Source organism: Lepisma saccharinum, chromosome 10 (assembly GCF_977018435.1).
Source record: "Lepisma saccharinum chromosome 10, izLepSacc3.1, whole genome shotgun sequence".
NCBI lineage: Eukaryota > Metazoa > Arthropoda > Insecta > Zygentoma > Lepismatidae > Lepisma > Lepisma saccharinum.
The window spans coordinates 34,749,292-34,774,435 of record NC_139238.1 but is presented as its reverse complement, the minus strand read 5'-3'; the positions used below and the strand labels follow the sequence as shown (position 1 = coordinate 34,774,435).

General features: G+C 38.4%; 1 protein-coding gene across 1 annotated transcript in view; it reads left to right on the top strand.

Annotated features, from left to right (window-relative positions):
• The window catches only part of LOC145994061 (retinal guanylyl cyclase 2), a 317,639-nt gene that overhangs the window by 223,994 nt on the left and 68,501 nt on the right, over positions 1–25,144 (top strand). The window contains exon 5 of the mRNA XM_083130147.1: positions 17,668–17,927. Coding sequence (XP_082986273.1) covers positions 17,668–17,927 — 260 coding nt within the window. The remainder of the gene's footprint in view (positions 1–17,667; positions 17,928–25,144) is intronic.

The following is a 25,144-nucleotide window of genomic DNA, read 5'->3' as shown; positions in this document are numbered from 1 at the left end:
CTTCTGGAACACATCCAGTCGTGGCTTCCTCTTTCTCCCTGCCTGGAGAAGTTGTTAGATGAGGCTGTCCGGGGGGCAATATTTTATCTCCTTCTTGCCTTCTCTTTCCTTGGAGATTTCGATTCTCTTCTGGATAGCTGCGTGAAGAATGCTGCCATTTGTTGCCTTCTGGTTCCCTTGAAGGTCACGGTGGAGTTTTTAGGGTTTTGTTGGGGACACCTTTGGTGTATTTCTTAAAAGCCGTGTTTATTTATCGCCCTAAGACAGAGGACTTTCGAGTAAGAAACCTCTATCCTCTGGGTCACAATTTAGGGTCCTTCCAGCTTTATTTCTTGTTATTGTTTTTCATTTCCTCTGTTTCCTTCTTACATCTGCCGCATCTTCTACAGTGTGTCCATAAAGTCTACAAACAAAGGGAGAAGTTATGAACAGCACATTTCCTTACGCAAAGCGTCGTCCACCAGTGTCAACACGCTTACTCAAATGTTTCAACATATGTTACTGAATTGTCTAAAAAAAATTGTGGGAATGCAGAACATCGGTTGAAATGGTTATACTTTCCACGATATGTACCAGATCTCGGATTTAAAAATTCCCTCATGAGGCAAAGTACATAGGGTTGAGGTCCCATTCCGCAGGACCGCTTCTCCCAATCCAGCGTCTGGGAAACTAGCCACCCTGCGCGCACGCACGCTCACACGCGCACGCACACACACACACACACGCGCGCACACACACACACACACACACACACACACACACAAAATATGACATGATCAGCAAAGTGTGGGCACAATCTTTATGAAATCTAAATACTACAAACTGACTATTTTTTGCATACTTTACTTGGAAGAAGCACATCATTACCCTTACATTCAACTTCGTCTGTATCCAAACAAGTACAGTGGGATGCAAAAATATCGCTCGGCAAATTCTCAATTACTATTTTCATTCATTTTTGTCTTGCATCCTACGTATTTTTAAGAAATAGATTTTCAAATATACTGATACGGGGGATGTCTGGACCTATAGTTTGGCGTTTTATTTCAACTCTAGTTATACAAAGTGCATGAATATGGTGATAAGACCATTTGCTGGATAATACTTAGATATCCCCCTGTACAACTGCTAACAAATATTAAACCGAACCAATTGTGATCTATGTGCAAAGTTTTCTAAATAAAAAATTTGAATATTTTTTAATGATATTAAAGGATAATTTTCTAATCCACGTGGAAGCTTCGAAAGGCCACTGCCGTCATGTATCACCCCTAGTGTCGTCCGTGCTAATTCATCCATCTTTCTCGACCTTAATAGGCATGTTTTTCACTACAACCCCTAGGCTTTCTGATCTTGTGCCTTATGCTTCATGTCAGCGTAGGATCCTCTTAATTTATTTATTTTTATCTATCATCTGATATCTTCATCTCTGCATCAATTCCTCGTTAACTATTCCTTCTAGTGGGTCTTCTTATCTATAGCATTAAGCTTTTTCAGTAATTTTGTCATTTATAATAGACTATTTTAGATTATTTTAGATGAAGCCCGTAGTCATCACACAAGGTGGTCTAAAAGTATATAAAGAACCAAATAAAAGTTAAATGACATACTGTTCGGCAAAACTAACACTGTAGATTTGTAATAGGAGTGGGGGAAATGATTTAGGACATATGACGATGGCGGTCGCCATCTTGGAATCCGCCATCTTGAATTCAACTTCGCAATTTTAAATGGAAACCATAGCTTGCGACACCTCAGTTGAATAGGAAATTTTCCCACGATTTCAATGGCATGCTTATTGTTGTTTTAGCACCAACCGTGACGAAGTTATTATCGTTTCTTTGTTGTTGTCACCCCAAACAAGGCTAGTCGCGAACTCAAGACCACTCACGTATAAATGATGTGTTCAATGTGCGAACCACCTCGATGAACTGTTAAAGTCAGTCTCGATTCCCTTTCGTGCTAAATCCTGCTTAAAGTGTCTGTGGTAATGCTGAAACATGAGTCAACGATTCGTTGCTTAAAGATGTTCCACATTCCGAATTTTCACTGAATATACAATGGCCTTGACATGTCCCAACAGGTAGAAATCTCGCGGAGTGAGGTCTGGGGATCTGGGTGGCCACTCCACAGCATCTCGCCGACCAATGTAACTGTTGGGAAACTGCACTTCCAGGTACTGACGAACACAATTGCCTTAATGAGAAGGAGCGCCGTCGTGCTGGTAAAATATTTGCCTCATGGTCTATCTCTCTAGTCAATACGTTATTCATCTCCGCGATTAACCCAAGATGTAGAAAAGCGTATAAGTAAAAAACGCAAAATGGAGATAAAGATATTGTATACACACCATTATTTCAAATATCAGCCTCGATGGTATAGTCGGTATGGCGTCTGACTGCCACTCGGGATACTCGGGTTCGATTCCCTGGGCGAGTGATCTAAGGTCGGGATTTTCCGGCTTTGAATCTGCATAAAGTGGCTCTCGGGCTCACCCAGCCTCAACTTTATGGGTCACTAGGGGTAACCCTGGAGGGTAAAGGCGGACGGAGCGTGGTGCTGATTACATAACCTCCAGCATGGCCTAGATCGATAGTGTGACGCACAACGGGGAGAAGCGAAAGGGATGACATGAGACTCTTATGAAAGTTTACGTAGGTGTTAACCCTTTCCCCACCTCGTCGTCGTGAGCACTATAATTTGTTCATAAAAACAACCAGTACAATAATATTTATACAAATATTGAATTTATTATTTCCGCGTTGTTAAAAAAAAGATAAATAAATGATTGTGAACATTATAGGTTATATACCTTTTCTTCTTGTTGTATTTACAGTTCATCCTTAGTTATTAGTCTACTATTTGTTTTACTTATCCCATTCACACACACTAAGTCCCGGCGCCTTCCGTTGGGGCCCTTATTCACTGCACTCTCACCTGCATATTCCTTCTAACTTAGTTCAGTCCTCTTCTTTTACTTATACACTTTCCTTCGACGGCGTCTTTCGTTCGCACTTATATACTCCACTCCTTTTCTGGTCTTTAGTTCAATTTCACACATGGAGAAAAAATCTTATCCGCACTATTTGCACAATGAACACTCGCACACTCTCTACAGGCTGATTTTACTATGTTTTTCTACTCCGCCATACTCTTTCTTTGTTGTGTCCTTTTTGTAGCCTCTCTCCTCGGAGAGAAAAAAAAACATAAAAATATTCCCCCTTCTCCCTCCTGGGGTGGTTCTTGGACTGACCGGCAGAGGGGGTGTCCAACAAGAGTCATTTTCGGTCAGTCACACGAGGTGCTGCCCTCTTGCGTATTTTGTTACACTACACGTTGAAATTCCATACCTAGCTGCCCGTAATCCATCATGGACCGTATATGAGGGTACACTGGTAGTACTGGACCTCAACTAATCTCTAACTATAACCCAAATACCCCAGGAGAATAGGAATAGATTAATATTTAATATAAACCCAAACAATATATAAAATACAAAATTTCTACCAGCACCTTCTCGCCAGAGTCCTCCTTAACTGGATCACTTATACTCCAGAGAGGAGCGCAAACTACACACGAAACACATACAAAAAAATAATATGTATATTATTATTGAAAAAAAATACTAAACTGGTGGTTGCCTCAACTAAATGGGTCCCTAGGTGTAACCCTGGAGGGTAATGGCGGACGGAGCATGGTGCTGATTACATCACCTCCAGCATGGCCTAGATCGATAGAATGTGTGGGGCCCTACCTCCACATCTCCCTATGTATGCCTGATGGCATGTTGCAAAGTGCACGGGGAACTATACCTTAACTACCTTTTTTTTTTTTGTTTAAGATCTGCATTTCAAAACATATTCTCAAGGTTGAGCACGAGATTTGCTTAGTCTTGACGATTTGTTCGACTAAAATGTCCAACTTTTTCCTATAAAATCCTACAGTCTGGCAACCCTGCATCCAGCGTCATGCTCCCGGCGCACCCTTGTAATATCACGTCGCTGGAGAAATTTACATCAGGCATAGATCTTCCAGTTGAGGGAGGAGGGTGAAACTAATATCTGGCTCCAGAGCTGGTTGGTTCGGGAATAAAACTGAGGATGCCAAATTTTCTGGAATGAGCCAAAAAAAATTATGGTTGGCGTAAATATGAAAAGTCGTGTACATCAAGCTGGGACTTGCTCCTGTTCTTGCCGTAGGGTACCTTGGAGAAGGAAGGAGGGGAAAACGAATGTGTTTTTCTCGCTTGGTCGCTGGCATAAATATTCATTCCTGTAATGTTCTTCCTGCATTGCGTCTAGCAAAGTACAAGCGGCCTTTTTAATGTTAAAACTAGCGTCTTCTGTTATACTGCCCGGCGCACCCACAGGCATCAACTGGCGGCTGATCTTGGTGGCTATTTAACTCCGCCAATCGGCTTCGTGGACGTGTTCCCTGGTGGAGGCTGCAGTCTCGGTTCCGAAGTGCATGTTGGACGGGTTATATCGGCTGTCCTGTGACGTCTGGAGACAGTTTCGTTCTGGCGGGCTTAAGGGTTAAGAAAAATAAAAATTTTCGGATGAGCTCTTCTCCGATGATTATATTTAATATTCTCTTTCCCTCCTCCCCCCACAAGTATAGCTTTTCTTTTCTTAGTCTGGTGTTCGCGCGCTCTCGCTCTCTCTTTTCTTCTGATTCTCATTTAAACCCCTTTCACTTTATCTTCTATTCTCCCTCTTTTGTATCTCTTTCTCATTTACGACAGTTGGCACGGCCACAAAATTGGCGGGACCATCTTTACCCCCGCCCGCTTTTAAAACAAAATACACATTATATTGTCATAAAACACCTGAGAATTGGAAACTAGTAATTAAGCGAGTATTTTGGAAAGGGATATCACAGATGTTCATTGGATTTTCAATAGATATCCAATATTGGAAGTCCACTATATATCAAGACGTAGAAGTCCACTAGATATCCAGATATGGATGTCCACTAGATATCTAGTATTGGATGTTCAGAGGACATCCATCTAGAAATCTAGTAATTGTCTAACTTTGGATATCCTGTAAATGTCTACATCTTATCCAAAAAAACACTTGCATTTATCACGTACCAAAATACGACAAAATGCACTTTAACATTGAGCTGGACATGAAGCAAACTCGTTTGCATTTTGTCAAATTATCAAGGGTCTTACTGCTTTAACGTATTCTCTTTCATATTGCATATCTAAGGATATCGTTAACTTTTCTACCGCCTTACTTATGTTCACTGTGCTCGATTATGTATGGCAAGTGTAAATGCATTAAAGGTTTGCATGTCTTCGTTTCGCTTCTTTTGATAGGCTCTCCGTACACCGAGTTATATCAAGAGAGAGGACGTTAACAATATGGCTCTTTCTTAAGCTGTTCTGATATGTCCCCTGCGTTGAAAGTAGGGCATATATTTTAAAGTTCTGTGTTCGTTTGCGAACTCAACGTTCTTGTCTTAACATTTCCTGAAATTTGTTGATCAAACACACTCTCAGGTTACATATCTACAGCGCAGCTGCGAAATCGACGTGAAAGGAGCTAAAAGAAAAATCCATTCCAGGATTTAATTGAATTTTCTAAAGCAGAAGGAAATAAGAGATTATATTTTTCCTCCGTCTCTTTTCATATCTCTCTCTCTCTCTCTCTCTCTCTCTCTCTCTCTCTCTCTCTCTCTCTCTCTCTCTCTCTCTCTCTCTCTCTCTCTCGCTTTCTCTCTCTTTTACAAAAAGCTTAGAGCGATGTCTGTTCGTCCTATATATCCTTTATAAGTTACGCGTTGTGCTGTTTCTGTGAGAGACTTTGAGGACTCAAAAGGTCCAGTGAGGGGTTGGGTGGGGCGGGGGAGGGGTAGAGTAACTGGGTAGAGTTATATAAAGGGTGTTTCATAAAGTGTGCATGTTTTGAATCGCTTGTTATTATCTTGTGTGAAGGTTGGCAACACTGTTCTTATCATTTTTGTTATCTCTTATTATTCCGATTATTAATTGAGCAATTGTTTTTTTTTTCAGATGTTCAGTTGAGTTGCCATGGAGCGGTTCAGTATCGAGCAACGCGTCGTTCTTTTGAAAACACATTACAGAAACTGGGAGTGGCCTGCTCTGGATACTGTGAATGTGTGATTTCCCATACTTTTCTATTTGTCGGGGTGCCATGAATAAACATCCATTAAGCAAACAATTCATAGCTACTGCATAGTCCACAGTTTACGAACTGACTCTGCGTAGCACTCCTCGTTTCTGTAATGTGTTTTCAAAATATCGACGTGTTGCTCGAGAGTGAACCGCTCCATGCCAACTCAACTGAACATCTGAAAAACAAAAACAATTACTCAATTAATAATCGGAATGATAAGAGATAGCGAAAATTATATGAACAGTGTTGCCAACCTCCAAACAAAAAACTGACAAGCGATTTAAAATCTGCGCACTTTATGAAACACCCTATAAAAACTGACAATTTTTTTTTCTGGTCTGTGGAATATTGCCTGAAAATTTTACTTGCGTTTTAGACGTACGGTCAATAGACGTGGGTGTTCTCCTCACTGTCTCAATTTCTAATATTCCGGGTTCGAATCCCGGTTAGTGCATTCATATGGCTTCAATCTTGCACGTTCTGTTTCATTAAAACACTGCTACTGTGAACATAAGGAAATGTGAACAGGAGACTCCACAACATGTAAAAGATGTTACTCATGTTGCAGGAAATTCTTCACAAAAACAAATCCAAGCTTTAAGGAATTTGAACACCATTTTCTATTCCCAGTCATTTTTGTACCATTTCTCACGATTATTTTCATTAAGTGTTTGTTTAGAGAAATTGCTTAAATTGTGAGATGATCCAAATTTGGCCTAATTTTAATCGCATGTATATGCCCTGTACGTATGTGGGCCTATAGGTACAGTCATCGGCAATAATAATGGGACACCTAGATCCTGAAATACTCGCTTCTCTGCAAGACGTTGTGTGTGTTGTCTAATAATACGGCGGTTGTAGAAGTTTCCATTGAATATTTGCTATTAAAATCCTTATATCGCCGTAGAGTTAGGCAACATACATAACGCCTTGCAGGGAAGCAAACATTTCAGGATATGCATAGGTGTCTCGTTATTATTGGCGGTGACTGTACATCAGATATCAAATTACCATACCTGCATGTAGTTTTGTGACTTCCACACCACTTACTTAGAAAAGTTGTTCAATATAATAATTATAAGCTGCAACAGCAAACGAAATTTGCTTTTGGTTGAATTCCTGTTTCGAGGATTCAGTGTAAAAAACGTGACGTCACGTGACTTATAACATGAAAACTGGAATATGAAAGGACAATTCTTCATATTATGGTATGGAACTTGGAACGGCTCATTTTAGGAAGTTTTTGGTGTGCACATTGTGGAAGCATGTACAACGTTTTTTCTATGTTTATTTTTTTTACATCTTTAAGCACGTTCCTTTGATCTTTTGTTCCACAGTAAGTCTTAATAGTTTAATAAATCTTTTTCGAGCATGCCTCATCTCCAGGAAGGTATCACCTCGGGGCAAGCCCCGGCACTTACCGATCTGTTGGGCGAGAATAGGTACCGGAGTTTGTCCCGAGTTGATACCTTCCTGGAGATGAGGCCTGCTCGAAAAGGTTTATTAAGCATTTAATGTAGAACAAAAAAATGAAACAAGCTTAACAGTCTAGGTCATCATACCATAACAAGGGCCTCTGTATATATTTATCTTAGTTCAAATAGAACTCCCATTGGAAATTGTCCTTAGGAAATTAATAAAAATATATATTTCATTCAATTTTCTATTAGCACTCAATAATTATGATTTAATGTCTATTTATTTATAAATTGTTATTAAATTTCTTACGCCTATCCTGACCATAAAATGAATACAATTCAAGTGGTGGTATCTGTGAACAATTTATGCAATCTTCTAATCAGCGAAGTGCAAATTCACTGTCAATACAAGAAGTAACAATTCTCTTCTCTCGCTGTCAGGGACGACGACAAGGAAGGGCTATTGCCCCCTAATAACAATTTATTTATTTATTTATTTGCCATCTACAGATAAATATATCTCCAATTACAGAGGCATTAATATAAATAATATAAATATGAATTAAATGAAATTAAATAGCATGCGTACACATTACATAGATAACATAAGTACACATATAATGTAGAGTAATGACGTGCTCGTATAAAGTATATATAAATTCTCCATAAATCCACAATAATATTATTATTACAGAATAAAGTTTAAAATCACATCTCATCAATACAAAATAGGATAGAAACAGTAATGAAATATATTCATACACATATTAATACACATATTAATGCAAACATATCCATAAGCTCATTCACAATTACATTTATATTTACACACACACACACACACACACACACACCATCACACACACACACACACACACACACACACACACACACAATGTGAATATTGAAATACATCTTTCGAAATTGTGGTCCACCCACATCCATGACATCATCAAATCCCCAACCCACACCAGAAAGTGACACATTTGTAACAATGAAACTAACAAGGTATGAAATAATACGATCATATTTCTCCCCCGCAAAAGGTTTGCGTGTACAGGGATATAACCTGATTGTTCGCGAATGCACCAATTAGAAATGTTCTTTTGTAGAGAATGGATTGCATAATTTAGTTATTCCGCTCAACTTACTACGTAAAACCTGGGAATTAGGAATCAGTTTCCTGTGAACAGAAGAGCTCACTCTGGGCTCCTTTGACGATTCGACCGACAACGGGGAAAAGCAATCATTTGGAGGAAATTAATTCTGAGCAAAAGCCAGATATGATTGACAGCTGTGTTGTGATAATTACAGACTGGATTTCATTTTTATATCAAAATTGGAAAATTTTTCCTGGTATTCTCGTAGTGAAGGATTAATGGCGGTTAATATTTACTACTTGCCAGAAGTCAGAAGGAGAAAAGATAAAGATAGATAAGAAACAAAGAAAAGAAAGAGTTCAAGGAGGAACAAAAGTAAAGAATAAATGAACAAAGGAAAAATAAACATGAGAAACAAAAATAGGAAAAAGACAGACATAGAAACTAACTAATGTTTATTTCAAATATTGTATTTATTCATTAAGATATGCGTTTATTTATCTGCTATGACTGAAGATAGCAGCAATATAACTTTTAAAATTAGTCATGCATAATGTAAGTGATTTTATTAGTAAATTTGTAACATTCACGAACCAGTACATTTAATATTTATTTTTATATTCACTGTTCTTACATTTAATATTAGTGTTTGAACTAATACTTTATTTTACATGATTAAACACGCTAAAATTTTTACGTATAATGTGTGAATAGTAAAACTCGTGTCTCTCTAATTGTTCTTCTTTTAGTAATGTTAATGTTTTTTTGTTATAGTTTCATTACATCTTCAACTTTGTTATTTACATTTTCATTTATTTCTGTCATTTCATTACTTTAAAGTTTTTAATTTCTTGTGTACTTTTTTTAAAACTTTTGTTTGCGAATTTATTTATTTTTTCATTTGAGTTCATTTGTCTGCTTCGTTTACTATAATTCCTTATTTCATTTTTCTTGTATTTTGATACATTTCGAACGTTTATATTAGTTTTTCTCTGTTTATACTTCATTTTGTGTGATTTTTGAGTTCTTGTTTTATTTTTCCTTCGTTCGGTTATTGTCTTATTTTTTTTGCTTGTAGCGCCGTTATTCCTTCCACTTATTTATTTCCACTCATTTTTTAATTCGTCATCTCTTATTCGGTTTTATTCTATTTTATTACGTACTGATTATTTGCTTTTAAAATTTTAAACTTATATAAGGAAAATGTTCCTTCCCTCCGCCTTCATGTTATTTCTTATTTTCGATTTTTCTTCTAAAATTTCTTTTAGCGCTTTAGTAATTTCATTAATTATTTTTAATTTTTGCCCGTCGCCTTTGTTTCCTCATTTGTGCATTAATTGTGTTTCTTCCTTTCTTTTCTTTTATGTTATTGTTTTCCTCCTGTTCGCTTACTTGCATTTTATTCACTGTTTCTACCAGTTTTCTTCCGCTGCTAAAATGTATTTCTTCCTTTTCCGATTTCCCTTTCTCTTCTCTGTCTACAGTAGTATGTCCAGAAATTTCTTTAGAGGGTTCAATTCTTTTTTTTATAACTCTGTGCAATATTTTGCAATTTTCTCCTGCGTTATTTTTAAATAGAAAGGTGGGTCAGAAAAGCTGGGATATGGCCACCCACCCAGTGATGAATTCAGGAAGTGGCCCGGGGGGAGATTCTCCCGTGGAAATTAAAGAGGGGCCCCTCTCGAAAATTTCAGCAACCTGGCAGAGCTTGCGGAAAATAGATAACAAATTTTGCAACTGCTTTCTCTCATTCACTTTAACTAACTAACTAACTAACTCTCTAGCCTTCTTAAACCCGAAGGTTCATGGTTGCAGCAACACAGGCCTTCCATCTGTCCCTATCTTGAGCAAGATCTATATACTCTTTTCCATCCCTACCGATTTCCCTTAGGTCCATCTCAACGTTGTCCCTCCATCTTCATCTTGGCCTTCCTACAGGTCTCTTACCATCAGGTTTCCCAACAAGAATCCTGTAAACTCCTCGTTCCTCTCCCATTCGTGCCACATGGCCTGCCCACCTAAGTCTTCTTGATTTAATTATTCTAATAATATCCTGACATGAATACAAATTATGTAGTTCTAAATTATGTAACCTTCTCCACTCACCTGTCTCCTCATCCCTTTTAGGTCCAAAGATTTTCCTAAGGATCTTATTTTCAAATACTCTCAATTTATGTTCCTCTTTCAATGTAAGGGACCAAGTGTCACATCCATATAATACTACAGGCAAAATTACTGTTTTGTATATTTTAACTTTTAGTTTCTTAGATATTAAACGAGAAGACAAAAGTTTATGAAGAGAGAAGTAACATGCATTTCCTGAATTAAGCCTACTTTTTATTTCCTCTTTAATATAATTTTCATTTGTTAATATTACTCCTAAGTATTTGAATTTGGAAACTGATTCAAACGAGATGTTATCAATAATTAGATTTTGATTATTACCTAACACTTGGTTTCGGCCTGTAAGCATATATTTAGTTTTCTCTTTAACTTCCAAACCTATCTCTTTAGCAGTTTTGATAAATATTTTAGCATTTTTCTTAATTGTATTCACATCATCCCCCAGTAAGTCTACATCATCTGCATATGCTAACAACTGAGTCACACCATTTAATTTTAATCCTTCTTTAGTTTCTTTTACCTTCCTAACAGCATATTCTAAGGCAAAATTAAAGACCAATGGAGATAATGCATCTCCTTGTTTTAACCCATCATGAATTGTAAATTTGTCAGACATATTATTACCCACACGAATTTTACTTTCTGTTTCACTGGTGCATATTTTTATCATACTAACAAGCTTCTTAGGTATTCCAAACTATACTAATATATTATATAATTTATCTCTTTTGACCGAATCATATGCTTTTTTGAAATCAATGAATAGCTGATGGACATTTTGATTATATTCCCACTTTTTTTCAAGTGTCTGTCTGATGTGAAAAATTTGATCTGTAGTTGATCTGTTACGTTTAAATCCACATTGATAATCACCTATAATTTCTTTAGCATATGGGGTTAGTCTTGTTAAAAGAATGTTAGACAATATTTTGTATGTTGTTGAGAGTATAGAAATTCCACGGTAATTATTACAGTTCATTTTATCACCTTTTTTTAAACACAGGAACAATTATGGATTCTTTCCACTGTTGAGGGATTTCTTCTTTATTCCATATTAAACAAATTAATTTATGAATTTGACATATTAATGAATTTCCACCATATTTAATTAACTCAGCTGGTATTAAATCAATGCCAGGTGCTTTGTTATTCTTTAGCCTTTTAATAGCATCTTTAACTTCAGTCAAGTTAGGTTCTGGAACTAAAGGTTCTGCTGTGTGTACTTCATTTACTTCTGATTTATCTCCTACATGGACATTTAAAAGGTCATTAAAGTAGTTCTTCCATCTATTTAGAATATCGCTTGGGTCAGCTAGAAAATCACCGTCTTTATCTTTTATCAAGTTTACTTTAGGTTGCCACCCCTTTCTAAATTCATTTATACCTTTATATAAATCTCTGATATTTTTATTTTTGCTGTTTGTTTCAATTTCGTTAATTTTGCTTTTCAAGTAATCTCTTGTTTTACTTCTAAACGTGCGGTTAACTTCTCGCTTTATTCTATTATAATTGCTTAGATTTGTATCATCCAAGTTATTTAACCACCTAAGTCTAGCCTGATTTCTTATTTCTATTAGATTATGACATTCATTATCAAACCATGGCTTACTTTTTCTTGGATTATGGTATCCTATACTTTCTTTAGCTGCTGATTCTATTGCATTACGTATGTGCTCCCAATTCTTATTTACGTCTGTTTCATTTATATTTTCATCATCATTTAAATCCTGCAAAACATCAAATCTATTTGACAGTTTAATTTGGTAATCTTTCTTAATTCTTTCATCAGTAAACTTTCCTGTATCAAATTTTAGAACTTTTAGATTTTGTTGCTTATGATTTATCACTGAGAGTCTTTCTCTTAATTTAGCAATTACTAAATAATGGTCACTGGCACAGTCAGCACCTCTATGTGTACGAACGTCAATTATACTAGTATGCCTTCTCTTATCAATGAGAATATGATCTATCCGATTATGAGTTTTACCATCTGGAGAAGACCAGGTATATTTATGGATATCTTTATGTTTAAAAGTGGTACTTTTGACAATTAAATTCTTTGAGGTTGCAAAAGTAATCAATCTTATACCATTATCATTACTTAATTCATGAAGACTTTCTTTACCAATCGTGGGTTTAAATGTCTCTTCTTTGCCAATCTGTGCATTACAGTCACCTAACAGAATTTTCATATCATACTGAGAAAATTTATCAAAGACCTGTTCTAACTCTGCATAAAAATCATCTTTAGTATTATCATCTTTATCTATCGTTGGTGCATGTATGTTTATTAAAATAATTTTACACCACCTACCCTGTAAAACTGCATATGATATCCTATCATTAATAAATTCTACTGTTTTAAGAGCCGATATAATTCTATTATTTATGAAAAAGCCCGCTCCAAAATTATGATTTTCAGTACCACCATAGAAAAAAGTATAATTTTTAGTTTTACAATTCCCTTCTCCTGGCCACCTAACTTCCTGAACAGCTATTACATCTAATTTATACTTCACTATCTCATTAACTGTACACTGAAATGCCCCAGGCCGGTAAAGGCTCAGAACATTCCAGGTGCCTAATTTAATATCCTTATTCCTAACGTAGATCTTATCCTTAGTCCAGGGACCTCCCAAAGTAGTCCCCACCCGGAGATCCGAACGGGGGACTATTTTACCTCCGGAATATTTTATCTTGGGACCATCCATGGCCTTATATTTCTATTTCTTGACATGTCTTTTTACAGTGCAGAGTTGTCAGCTCTACGCCTAACCCCCAATATGAATGGAGGAACTACTACACAAGACAAACACAAACATATTAGACAGCACAATTATTACACAAGACGAACACAAACACATTAGACAGCATAACTACTACACAAGACACACACAAACACATCACAACTATAACACAATATAAACACACACACACCACAACTACTACACAATATAAACACACACACCCACACACACACACAAATCATTATTAACACATAACACATAACATAATCACGATATCAAGTACGTGATTTTTCTAATGTGTATGTACTGTAAAAACATATTTTTTTCCTCGTTAAAAAGTTGAAGTATTCTAAGAAAATGCATCTTCTTTGCAAAACGCGTATTTTTTCGTTCGAAATTGGAAGTTTTTAGTAAAAAAATAAATATATCGTTTCATTTTTGTAATGAGTTTATTTACAATAAAAGTTAAACTTTTACTTAAAAAAGTACAGGAAGTGTGAATACCATCAAGGTTTTACTATCATCCAAAAGCATTGTGTCTATTTGCTTCTTTGACAAGAACGCATTGCATGTATGGTTATGATTCTCACATTAATACTAGCTGACCTCTCGGCAATAAAACCATGTTACTGTTCGCGTAGAGTAGAACTCGCATAGTAGTTTATGAATTCTTTCTTGAAAAGGTCATATGTTGTAAAGCGATCCTTCCGTTCCTCAAACCAAAGCTTGGCGCTTTCTGTTAACAATTTTGGGACATACTTTATGTATTGCCCTTCCTCTACCCCATAAAGCTCTAGCAGCTCCTCCACTTTCTCCAGGAATTCGGATGGAGTTACTGTAGTTATTAACCCACTGAATTTTGGAAATTTCATTAAGTCCTGAGGTTTTATACTAAAGACTTTCGCTTGAGTATTTCTATTAATATCGTTAGTGTTAGAGCGTACCGGATTGCCCTTTATTACCTTTGTCTGAGGTTCTACTAATCCTTGCAACCCTTTCATTTTTGCCTTCCCATGCCTGGTCTTAATGTAACTCTTCTTCTTTGACGACAGATAGCAATCACCCGATCTATCCGCCTCACTTAAGGAATCTACAGTTTCAGGCTGAGTGGACCTGAAAGAAAGGCTAGAGAAATAGAACGACCACAATCTTAGTCTTTACTGCCTGTCTTTACTAGGCAAACTAATCGATTCGTTTCGTTACACAGGCCGTAACGATTTTATCATCAGGGTTGCAACTCTAGAACAATGATAAAATTCAAGTACAATTCATTCACTTTAATTTTACATAATCCTTTTTCCGATTTTCTCGTAGTAATAAACACTGATTCAGTTCTCTTTATAATTAAAGTCAAAATAATGAACGCATTTAAATTATCGCTCGTTTTTTTAACTGCTAAATTGAGAAATATGATGGACCAGGAAACGCTTCAAGCTTGTGTGTAGATGTCAACTGATGAGGGGGGCCAGAAACCCACAGAAAGATTCATTGATGATTTCAACCACAGACATTCTGTAGAAAGCCTAGACGCCTTAGTTCGCTGTAAATGTAAATAATTGCCTGCTATATTATTATTTTATTGATTCTCAAGATCTCATTCTTAAAATGATAGTTAATTAAACCTAATTAAACTTAATTTAATTATTTATAAGATGTAAGGGACAATTTTAAAATATTAGTATTGTTATATTGGTATTATAATTTGATGACTATAGATCCCCGGTGAAGTTTGATGCCCCCCTCCCCGGAGGTTAGTGGCTGTATTCAACACTATCCCACCCTACCTGTAAAGTCCGCGCGTTCATTATATCCCCAGCGGTTAACAAAGGGAGCGGTACTCTTTGTTAAAAGAAACACCCAAGTTGGCGGTTTTCTTTTGAAGTAGAAGCAACAAACTGGAGTAGGAAAGCGATGTTGCCAAATTGAAGAGATAAAGAGGAAAAGAAGGAAATTGTAAGGAAAAAAAGAAAGAGAAACAAAATTAAAGAATATGGAAAGAGAAAATAAATACAGATAAAGATTAAAAAGGAAGTGTTTAAGGGTATTATCGAAGGGGGGGGGGGGAGAAATATCCAACTCTTACATATTAGGCCTTAATTGAAACCGGGGTTCTGGGGGGATTCTGAATTAAACGTGGGGGGGGGGGCAGTATCCAACTCTAGGTCTTCCATTATGGCTGGTATTTTAGTTAGAGGGGGATTGAACATTAAATTAACATTAAATTGAGGGGGTATCCAATTCTTGTGTATTACTATTGTCTTAGACTGTTGCGGAAATTCTGGTGTGGAGACTGAGAATTAATTTTTTTGGAGGAAGCAATGCTGTCTAAAACTAGCATGGAAATTTTGGTGTATTGTATTAAATTTAAAGGAGGAAATAGGAAGCTCTTGATAAAGTGTTAAATCTTAGATTGTCGAGAGATTTCTGTAGTGGAGAGAGAGTTCGAACATTAAATTTTGGAGACTGTATTTAGCGATATTGTATGTAGTACACGTTTTCGACCCCAAACGTGCCAAAGGAAGAGCTGGAAAAGACAAAATATCTCGGGATCTTAAGGAAGTATTGACACCCCATTAAATTAATATTCTTGAAAGCCTGCAAAGAAATGGGTGTAAACATTTTCTTGCTTGCTTCACACGCAACCATGTGTTGCGAGAATGCGTGTTTGGCGCTTTACTGAGGTGAATGTGAAGTTTCATACTATAACTGCATTACAAGAGACAAGCGATATTCTCGATATTCATTAATAACATCACTTCTTAAAATATAATGCTTAGTGTTGGTATACTGCTTAATGTAAAGCAGGTGCATCATTTGGGACAAAAATATATGGAATCCGTATTTCTAACTTGTCACAGGAAAATTTTAAATTTGCACTGAAGATAAAATCCAAGTAATTATTGTTATGCATTATGGTTTGTTACTAAAATAATTATATTTACCCGAGGAAAACTGGGGGTGAGTTCTTTGAAAGAGGAACCCTGTTATATTATCGCCCTGAGGTTAAGAATTTATAGCTAGGGTTCTGTAATGTCTCGTGAAACAAATTGAATCTTCCATACGGCTGGAGCATGTTATTTGGTTTGTCAATGTTGACTTGTGTATCTTTATCTTAAGTTGTGTAACAATTTGTGTTAAATACTCAAATTGAGTTTTATTAACAAACTCAAAAATACTATTTATATGCATATTTACATATTTTAATTTACTACATTTAACCAATCAATGTGCTAGCTTTAAGTTTTTTCGAAAATCGAACAATCAAAAAATATGGACAATGTAACATGGTATTTCATTCAAATAGACATCAACTATTACACATTCATCCAAACTATTTTCGGGGGTTTATGAACGATTTTAGGGGTGGTCTTGAGTGATGGGCACCCCTGTTTAGTGAATAAGGACAGATCAAGTATAGTGTTCTGTAAAGCTAAGAAACAAGTTACTTTCGGTAGACACACTGTCGTAATTAAATACTTTGTGGGGATTACGATATGGTTTGAGGGCGCGAATGATGTTTTTTTGGGGGGGGCGCACATGATATAATCTGGGGGGACGCATGACATGATTTTTGGGGCGAATGCGCCATTGGCTTTGAGGGGGGTGGGCACCTCTGCTCTCCATGAAGGAAATAATATCCTGCAGTTTTGTCTTCATACTTAGGATTTTCACTAGCAGCCGTGAGTGATAACTTGCATTATGCAAAGTCTAAGGAAACACTACAAGCACAACACTATAACAAAGCAACAAAACAGCACAACACAACACAACTAGTTAAAAAAATCAACCCCGCACGTGGTTATGGCGCAAAAATGACGAGAGCCGCCTTGCAACTACAAGAAATGTAAAGAAAATGTGGCAACAACGTCTGAGTGCACGCGCTTATCGGGAGCGGCTTGGCTATTGTTTGCTATTGTTGTCAGTGTTAAGTTTTATAAAAGGGTTGCCGATGGGGACATAATAAACGCGCGGACTTTATGAGCAAATGCTTCCTTGTATCGAACTTTGTACCTAATCTCCGTACTGTACTGTGCTCGAGTTAACGGGAGCTGGCATTCTAATTTCAGTCCCAGAACTTTTGGATTGCACCTTGTACTTTGTAATAGTGAAGCTCTCTATTCTCTCTTTCCAGCTATCATTCTGAGTCTTCCATTGAATTCTGAGGTCGCCCACAAGTTCCTCCTCGCTGCAGGAGCGGTAGGTATTGCCCTCATTCCCTCGGCGATCATCGCTCTTCACTTGTCTGCCTTAATCCCCTCGTACGCACCGCCGCCTGATGTTGACCTCGAAACAAAGAGGGCGCTGCTCATTTTGACGGCTTTGGACTACAGCATGGATCCCGAGGAAAACATGAACGTTTCTTTCTATATCAATAAAACAGAAGAATTTGAGGTACGTACGAATCCTTGCGTAAGAAGACTCTGTGTTGTTAGTGTAAAGAATATTTAACAATGCATTCATGAATCTCATGAGAAGCGTTGATCACTGAGATGATATAGTCGACAGTTGCTGTCAATTTCTAAGGGATTGGAAATATAATTTATTTCGCTGAGGTGTATTTATCCCCCTCAAAGAAAATGGAATTGAAAGTATTACCATTTTTAAACTATATAACAAACACAACTGAAACATCATTTGTGTCCATTAATGGACCAGTTATGAAATATTTTCATGTTGTAGAGTATGCATCCTTAGGAATTAAAAAAAGGAACACGATTTTGCAACTGAACAACTAACCGATCCAACAGCAAACTGTTTTTCACTAAAGTTTTCAAGGCATAGTGCTGGTATTTTACATTTATTAAAGTTTAAAGAAATTTGTAAGCACGTTGGCAATATATTTTTCGCCAAGTTTTCTGTGTTATTAGGTTGATAGCCGTTATTATGGAGTTTGGGTTTTCCTAGAATGTAAATACAGGATGTTTCGTAAGTTCGTTTACAACGCACGCTTGGGAGGTTTTACGAGTGAAAATAAGGTGGAAAGTTCATGTAACGAAATTCCGGAAACGGATTTGTTACCGAGTTATTGACGTTTGAAAACGTGGGAAAATGATTTTCCGAAGTGAATAATGGCAAAACGGGTGGAGAGAAGTCGTCGGTGTAGGGCGGTCCACTAAGAAATTGGGTACGCTCTTGTCAAAAAATTGTTGAATGGCACCAAAAAACAAAGAAAATTTCCTGAGGAAAGGGCACCATGAAGTAAAAACGAAAAGAAATGAACTGTCATAGGTTGCATACCCTGAAGGGCAGATGGGTGTCCGTGTGATCTGACGTTAAGTACGACATTTCCCGCTAGGGGCGCCAACAGTGTAGGTTTCGTCATGAAGGAGCGCACGTGTGTGTGCCATTCGTGCTTCAGGTGCTGTGCCAGCAGCAGGTTGTTAAACATTCACAGTTGAATGGAAAGACGTGAGGTTCTTGGACAGTAGTGTTGGGCAAACATTTGACCTACCAGTGTTACGTGTTAATTCTTAGCCACAGCCCATCGTGTTCTGTTAGGTGTACTAGTGTTAACGGCCATAAACACTTGTGCATACACGTCCCAAGAGCTGGCGGACATGCATCTGATTTATGGGGAGGCTGGAGGCAATAGCCGTGCTCCAAGGCGTCTGTATGGGGCACGTTTTCCAAATAGGATGTTACCATCGCACACCTTATTTCAAACTGTAGACACTCGACTTCGGGAAACAGGATCAGTGTTGCCACCTCGTCGAGAAGTTGGATGACCGCGAAGTGTGCGAACACGACAGTTTGTGCAAGATGTGCTAACTGCAGTGATGAATCATCCAGGCACCAGTACACGCGCACTAGCCCACGAACGAAACACCTCCCATGTGAATGTGTGGCGAGTCCTGGCAGAAAAGGGGATGCACCCGTACACATTGAAGAAAGTGCAAGACCTTTTACCTCGGGACTTTGGCCCACGTGAGGACTTTTGCCAATGGTTTGTTCATCAAATTGAAACTATCCCCAATTTTCAGAATACGGTAGTATGGACTGATGAGGATATCTTCACGAAAACTGTTGTGTTCAATAATAAAAACAGTCATGTGTGGGAACATGAAAATCCACATGCACTGCTAGTGGCACATCATCAGCACAGATTTGCAGTGAATGTGTGGTGCGGGATACTGCATGACCATTTGATTGGACCGTACATTCTCCCTGTTCGCCTATGTGGACCCACTTATCAAGCATTTCTCAGTGAGGTTTTGCCTGAACTACTAGAGGACGTGCCCTTGGCACTGAGACAAAGACTGTGGTCCACCCCCCACATTTCGATCGGAATGTGCGCCATTTCCTCATTACCGTATTCCACAACCAGTGCATTGGCAGGGGAGGCCTTGTGCCATGGCCACCTGATATGACGCCCCTGGATTTCTTCCTGTGGGGAGAGATGAAACGCCTCGTTTACGAAACACCTGTGGTGTCAGCCGAGGACCTCGTTGCCCGTATCAATGTAGCTGCAGCATCGATATCAGAAACGCCGCGGTTGTTGGGTCGCACTAGACAATCCTTGATTCGCCATTGTCGCCTCTGCTTGGAAGTACATGGTGGACACTTTGAAAACCGTCTGTGATGAGGTTCCCTTCACATCTCCATTAACCATACTGTGTTCCCTTCAGGGTATGCAACCTATGACAGTTCATTTTTTCGGTTTTAGGTCATGGTACCCTTCGCTCAGGAAATTTTCTTTGTTTTTTGGTGCCATTCAACACACGCCAATTTTCGTCGATACCAGCTCACGCAGAACGCACACCCACCCCACTCCCGTCAACATCTTCGTTCGCGTCCTTTGGGGAATCCCTTGCGCCGACATTGCACAACATTACCGAGTGATTTTTTGACAGGAGCGTACCAAATTTCTTAGTGGACCGCCCAACACCGACGACTTCTCTCCACCCGTTTTGCCATTATTCACTTCGGAAAATCATTTTCCCACGTTTTCAAACGTCAATAACTCGTCAACAAAGCCGTTTCCGGAATCTCGTTACATGAACTTTCCACCTTATTTTCACTCGTACAATCACCTCCCAAGCGTTGTAAACGAACTTACGAAACACCCTGTATATGTACTAAGTATTCCTAAATTACGTTTACATGTTATCGCCTAAGTTAGATTGATTTTGATTTGATTTAGTTTATTTTACTTCGCGTTTTGTGCCTCTTGGCTAATTTGCGAAGATGGGGATGAGTGATGGAAATGATGAAATTGATGAATGGACATTCACAAACAACCAAGCCCAACCGGTATTCGAACCCGGGACCCTTGGCGTCGCAGCGCGATGTGCTAACCACTCGGCCACAGGGTCGGGCGCCTAAGTTAGAACCAATGATCAAAGGCAATAACTGACTGGTAACATTTCGGATCCATTGCATGGCCGAAATGAAATCATAAATACGCCACTGAGTATGAACGCCCCCCTCTCCCCCAAAAGCCAAAAGTTTATTTCGGAGTGTGTGTACAGCATGTCACCGAACAACAGAGGTTTTCACAAGTTTGATGTTATTTGACGCCTTATTTCAATGCTATCAGCCCTCGAAAAATTGTATTTTATCCTGAATATATGTACAGTAGAGCGTCGATAATCCGAAGTAATTGGGGGACATGGGTGTTCGGAAAACTGGTTTGTTCGGATAATCGAACTGTACATGTTTATTTGCCAAAAAGAAGTACTGTACAGTAAATTTATTCATAAAAACAGGCATCTCTTTAAGTATTACAAAGTAACGTACAAAGGCAACTTTAGTAGGAATATATAGTATGTGGTACAGTTTATTAAACAAAAATATGTACATATTACATACGCATTTTGCATGAACAATACACACAGTACACAAAATTAACGTTTAAAAAAATCCTTTATTTTGGTCAGCAGCGCCTTATGAAGGCCCCATTAGAAGCAATGTTCCGCCAGCGGTGGCTCAGTGCGGCGACTACTGTGGGAAACTTGGTTTGGGAGTGAGGGGGATGATGGACGGTAGGGTGGGAGAGTAACAGGTGCGAGCGAGTACACAGTTCGGTTAAGCGGTCGTTCGGTTGACCGACGTTCGGATAATCGACGCTCTACTGTATATGCAAACACACAACACAGGCTCACAAGTTTACTTATATACGTATAGACTGCGTAATTAAGGGAAAGGCACTTGTAATTGACTCTAGTAAATGATGTCTCAAAAATATGGGACATTTTGAAATGGAAAATTAATGAAGAAGATGAACTTCGAAGCAAGTGTATTCATGGAGATGAATAGTACGGGGTATGCAATTAATTGTAAACATCTTTTTCATTCACAAGATGGCCTTCATGATAACTGAATGGCATGGCACCTACTCAGGGCCGGCGCTAGCCATTTCGCCGCCCTGGGCAACCGCGGCAGATGCTGCTCCCTTTCGACCCCCCCCCCCACCCTCGTCATTACGCAGCAACGAGAAATTGAAAATCAAAATCAATATATTCCTAAGTAAAACATCAAACTATAAAATAATAAATAAAATAAATAATGTTACATTATTGAACAAATGGATGTCTCTACCACAGCAAAACTTTAAAAAATTTGACACTAAATTACAATTTAAATATAGCTACTTATCTCAAATGTACCAAGTATTAGGAAAGATATGTCTTCAAGACTTGGGTTCATATTTTTACCATTGTAGACCTATAATATGATTGGATTTTTTTTAAAAAAATACACGTAACGTTATTTTTCGTATGGTCCCCTTTGGTGCACTATTGTGTTTTATGACTGCCTAAAGGAGTTTGTGACACTTGCCCATAGATACATTTGCACGGAGGTGAATTTAGTGACTGTTGCACGTAGAGGTCAATGTCCATGACCGTTTAATTTGCGACGATGACGCTTGCACGGAACTGCAAAATAAACTCGTTCCTCGCCAGAAACCTTGCGAGGCGTCTTCCCCCTCCTCCACGCTTGATTGGTTTACGCACTTATCAGAGACTCCCTCGAGGCGATATTCTCTTGCACTACGCTGACCTTCTATGCGTATCAATCCCTAAGATTGTATGTTTATTTTATTTAAGTCTCTCTGAACGCTTCATGTTGACCAGGGCATTCACTTGTTTTTCTCAGCTGTCTCAAGCCTCTTAGGCATGTTTACAATGCATTGTGTTGTGCCATGCAGACCTCCTGGGCATTCAGGAAACAGGTAATACTTCTGGTTACAGAGTCGGCGGTTTGCATGGTAGCAATTATAATAAACACGATTCGGCATTGAGGAAGAGCTCGATGGCCTGGGAATATAGAGGTGAGACAAGCTGAGGGGATATGGACTTTTGGAATTGAGTTGGTTGAGAGAGGTGGTCAGCAAGGCAGGAGGTCAGTAGTGGAAGCACGCTTTGGTCAGCATTAGAGAGAAGCTTACAGAGGACTTCGATTATTTCGATTCAGCTAAAGACTTCAGATAGACAGGTAATTATCCTACACCCAGCCATGATACAGGTTCAACGGTTCGCAAAACCCAACGAGTGACCATTGTCTTTTCTGTAGTCTAGTCCCTAGTGTAAATTTGTACCTTTCGCATTGCCAAGCGATAACTCGTCATGTCAATGACGAGTGGTCTCATCTAGAGGATGAATGATGAGTAGTTTACATCACCGCATCAATTAACTGGTTAACCTTCTAGGTACTCTTAAGATCCCACGAACATAAAGGTTCGTTACGTGGTGGAGATGCTGGGCAACGATCCCAGTACCTCTCGCAAGCCAAGCGTATGCAGGTCCGGGTTAGTGATACAACTTACTCACCAGTTAGTTGCTGTCTGTCTGTAAATAAGTTGAGAAGTCTCCACATTTGTATATTTTGTCGTAAGATTATAAGTGACGCCTTGAGGAAACTTGAAGAGAACGGAAGTGTGAAAAACATTCTTAAAGCAATTGCAGAAATTGGAGTAATCGCCAGGGAAATGTAAATTTGTAAATAATGTACATGCAAATGGACTGTTTCTATTTGAACAAAAATGAACTGAAGAAGAAAGACGATGGTTTCCACTGAAACCAGAAACGTAATGAAAATAAAAAAATGACGAACTTTGAAAAGAGAGAAGCAAAATTTATGGGGGACGAAGAGAGACTACATCCACGCGGTGTTCCCTGCAAACGGCATTTTTCAGCTAAAAGTCTATGAAAACAAACAAAATTTCGAAAGAAAAAAGTCATGAAGAGCTCGTGGGAGAATCGAGAGGGCTAAGAGAAATTCCCCCCTCCGCGCCGTCTTACTTTCCGTGCAAGTGTCACAACCTAAATAGTGGTTTCAATACTTTCAGTTCATCTTTAAAATCAGTAGGGTAAATATATTTAGAGCCCTCATGTGTTAATATACAGGCAATGTTTGTACACTTTTGATACAAAAGATTGGAGCGGTCAGGCCCATTGACAAAACCTGAATAGTAGAAATAACAACAATAATAATTATTATTATCATTGGTTTGTGTTGATGTTTTAAGTCCACTTTGTGCACAGTAAGGCTAATCGGAACTGGACCTACAGTTTAAAGTGGATTCCGAATGACTATGTGCCTCCACCGGGTATCGAACCGGAACCCCTTGCTTACAAGGCGACGACGCTACCACCGCGCCATCGGGGAGGCCCCCTTATTATTATCATTGTCTTGATTATTATGATATAATAACTAATGTAAACCAATGAAAATAAACCCACTTTTTTCCAAATTTATTATTATTATATCGTTGGGGAGAGACTTCTAATCGATCCACCGAATTAGTGAATATCCACTTAGTGTACTGAAATGCATAGCTATTTTATTTTGTTTGTTAACTTCTGCATAACGTGTCCAAGAAAAATATAAATATTTGGGAAAATTTTAGTAATAAAGTTATGTTGTTTCGCCTCACCCCATAGAACTGATAGAACTAACTTTTTTTGGAATTTTGAAAGCTTCAGGTAAAAAAAAAGGTAAAGTTCTCCCCTGTGCATAGCACCACGCCATGAAGCCACTCCGGTAACGCCCCACACTTTCTTGATCTGGTCGTGATTGGGGTGATGTGATCAGCATCACGCCCCTGACCGCCTTTACCCCCCAGGGTTTCCCCCAGGTACCCCATGTTATTCGACGCTGGTTGGGCGCCGGGGCCGCTTCCAACGTTAGAAAAGTTCCCGGATTTGAACCGGCCGGGGATCGAACCCGGGACCTTGAGCATGGTAGTCAGACGCGTTACCGACTGAGCCACCGCGGCCACAGGACCATTTATTATTTTAGTTTAAATGGTAAAATATGAAAACATAACCTGGTTACTGTATTTTACACTAATTGTTTCGATCCAACACTGTTTTCACTTTGGTTATTCTGTTCGAATATTAACTGGTCGTTATTTCTTCAATTAACAATAGCTAGAAGTAACGAGCTCCAGATGGTATGTCTTTAAGCTTACTAATATCAAGCAAGAAATTCAAAAATTCACTACGATGTTCAAGCTGCTCAAATCTCTCAGAGCTAATATAATGACGTCTAGGACATGCTAATAAAAATCAACTTTGTACCGTGTTTGCGGATCTTCAACAGTTTCATCATACTGGAACTACTACTTCTTTCGATTTCGGACCTGTACAGTATTGCCTATCTTTGGA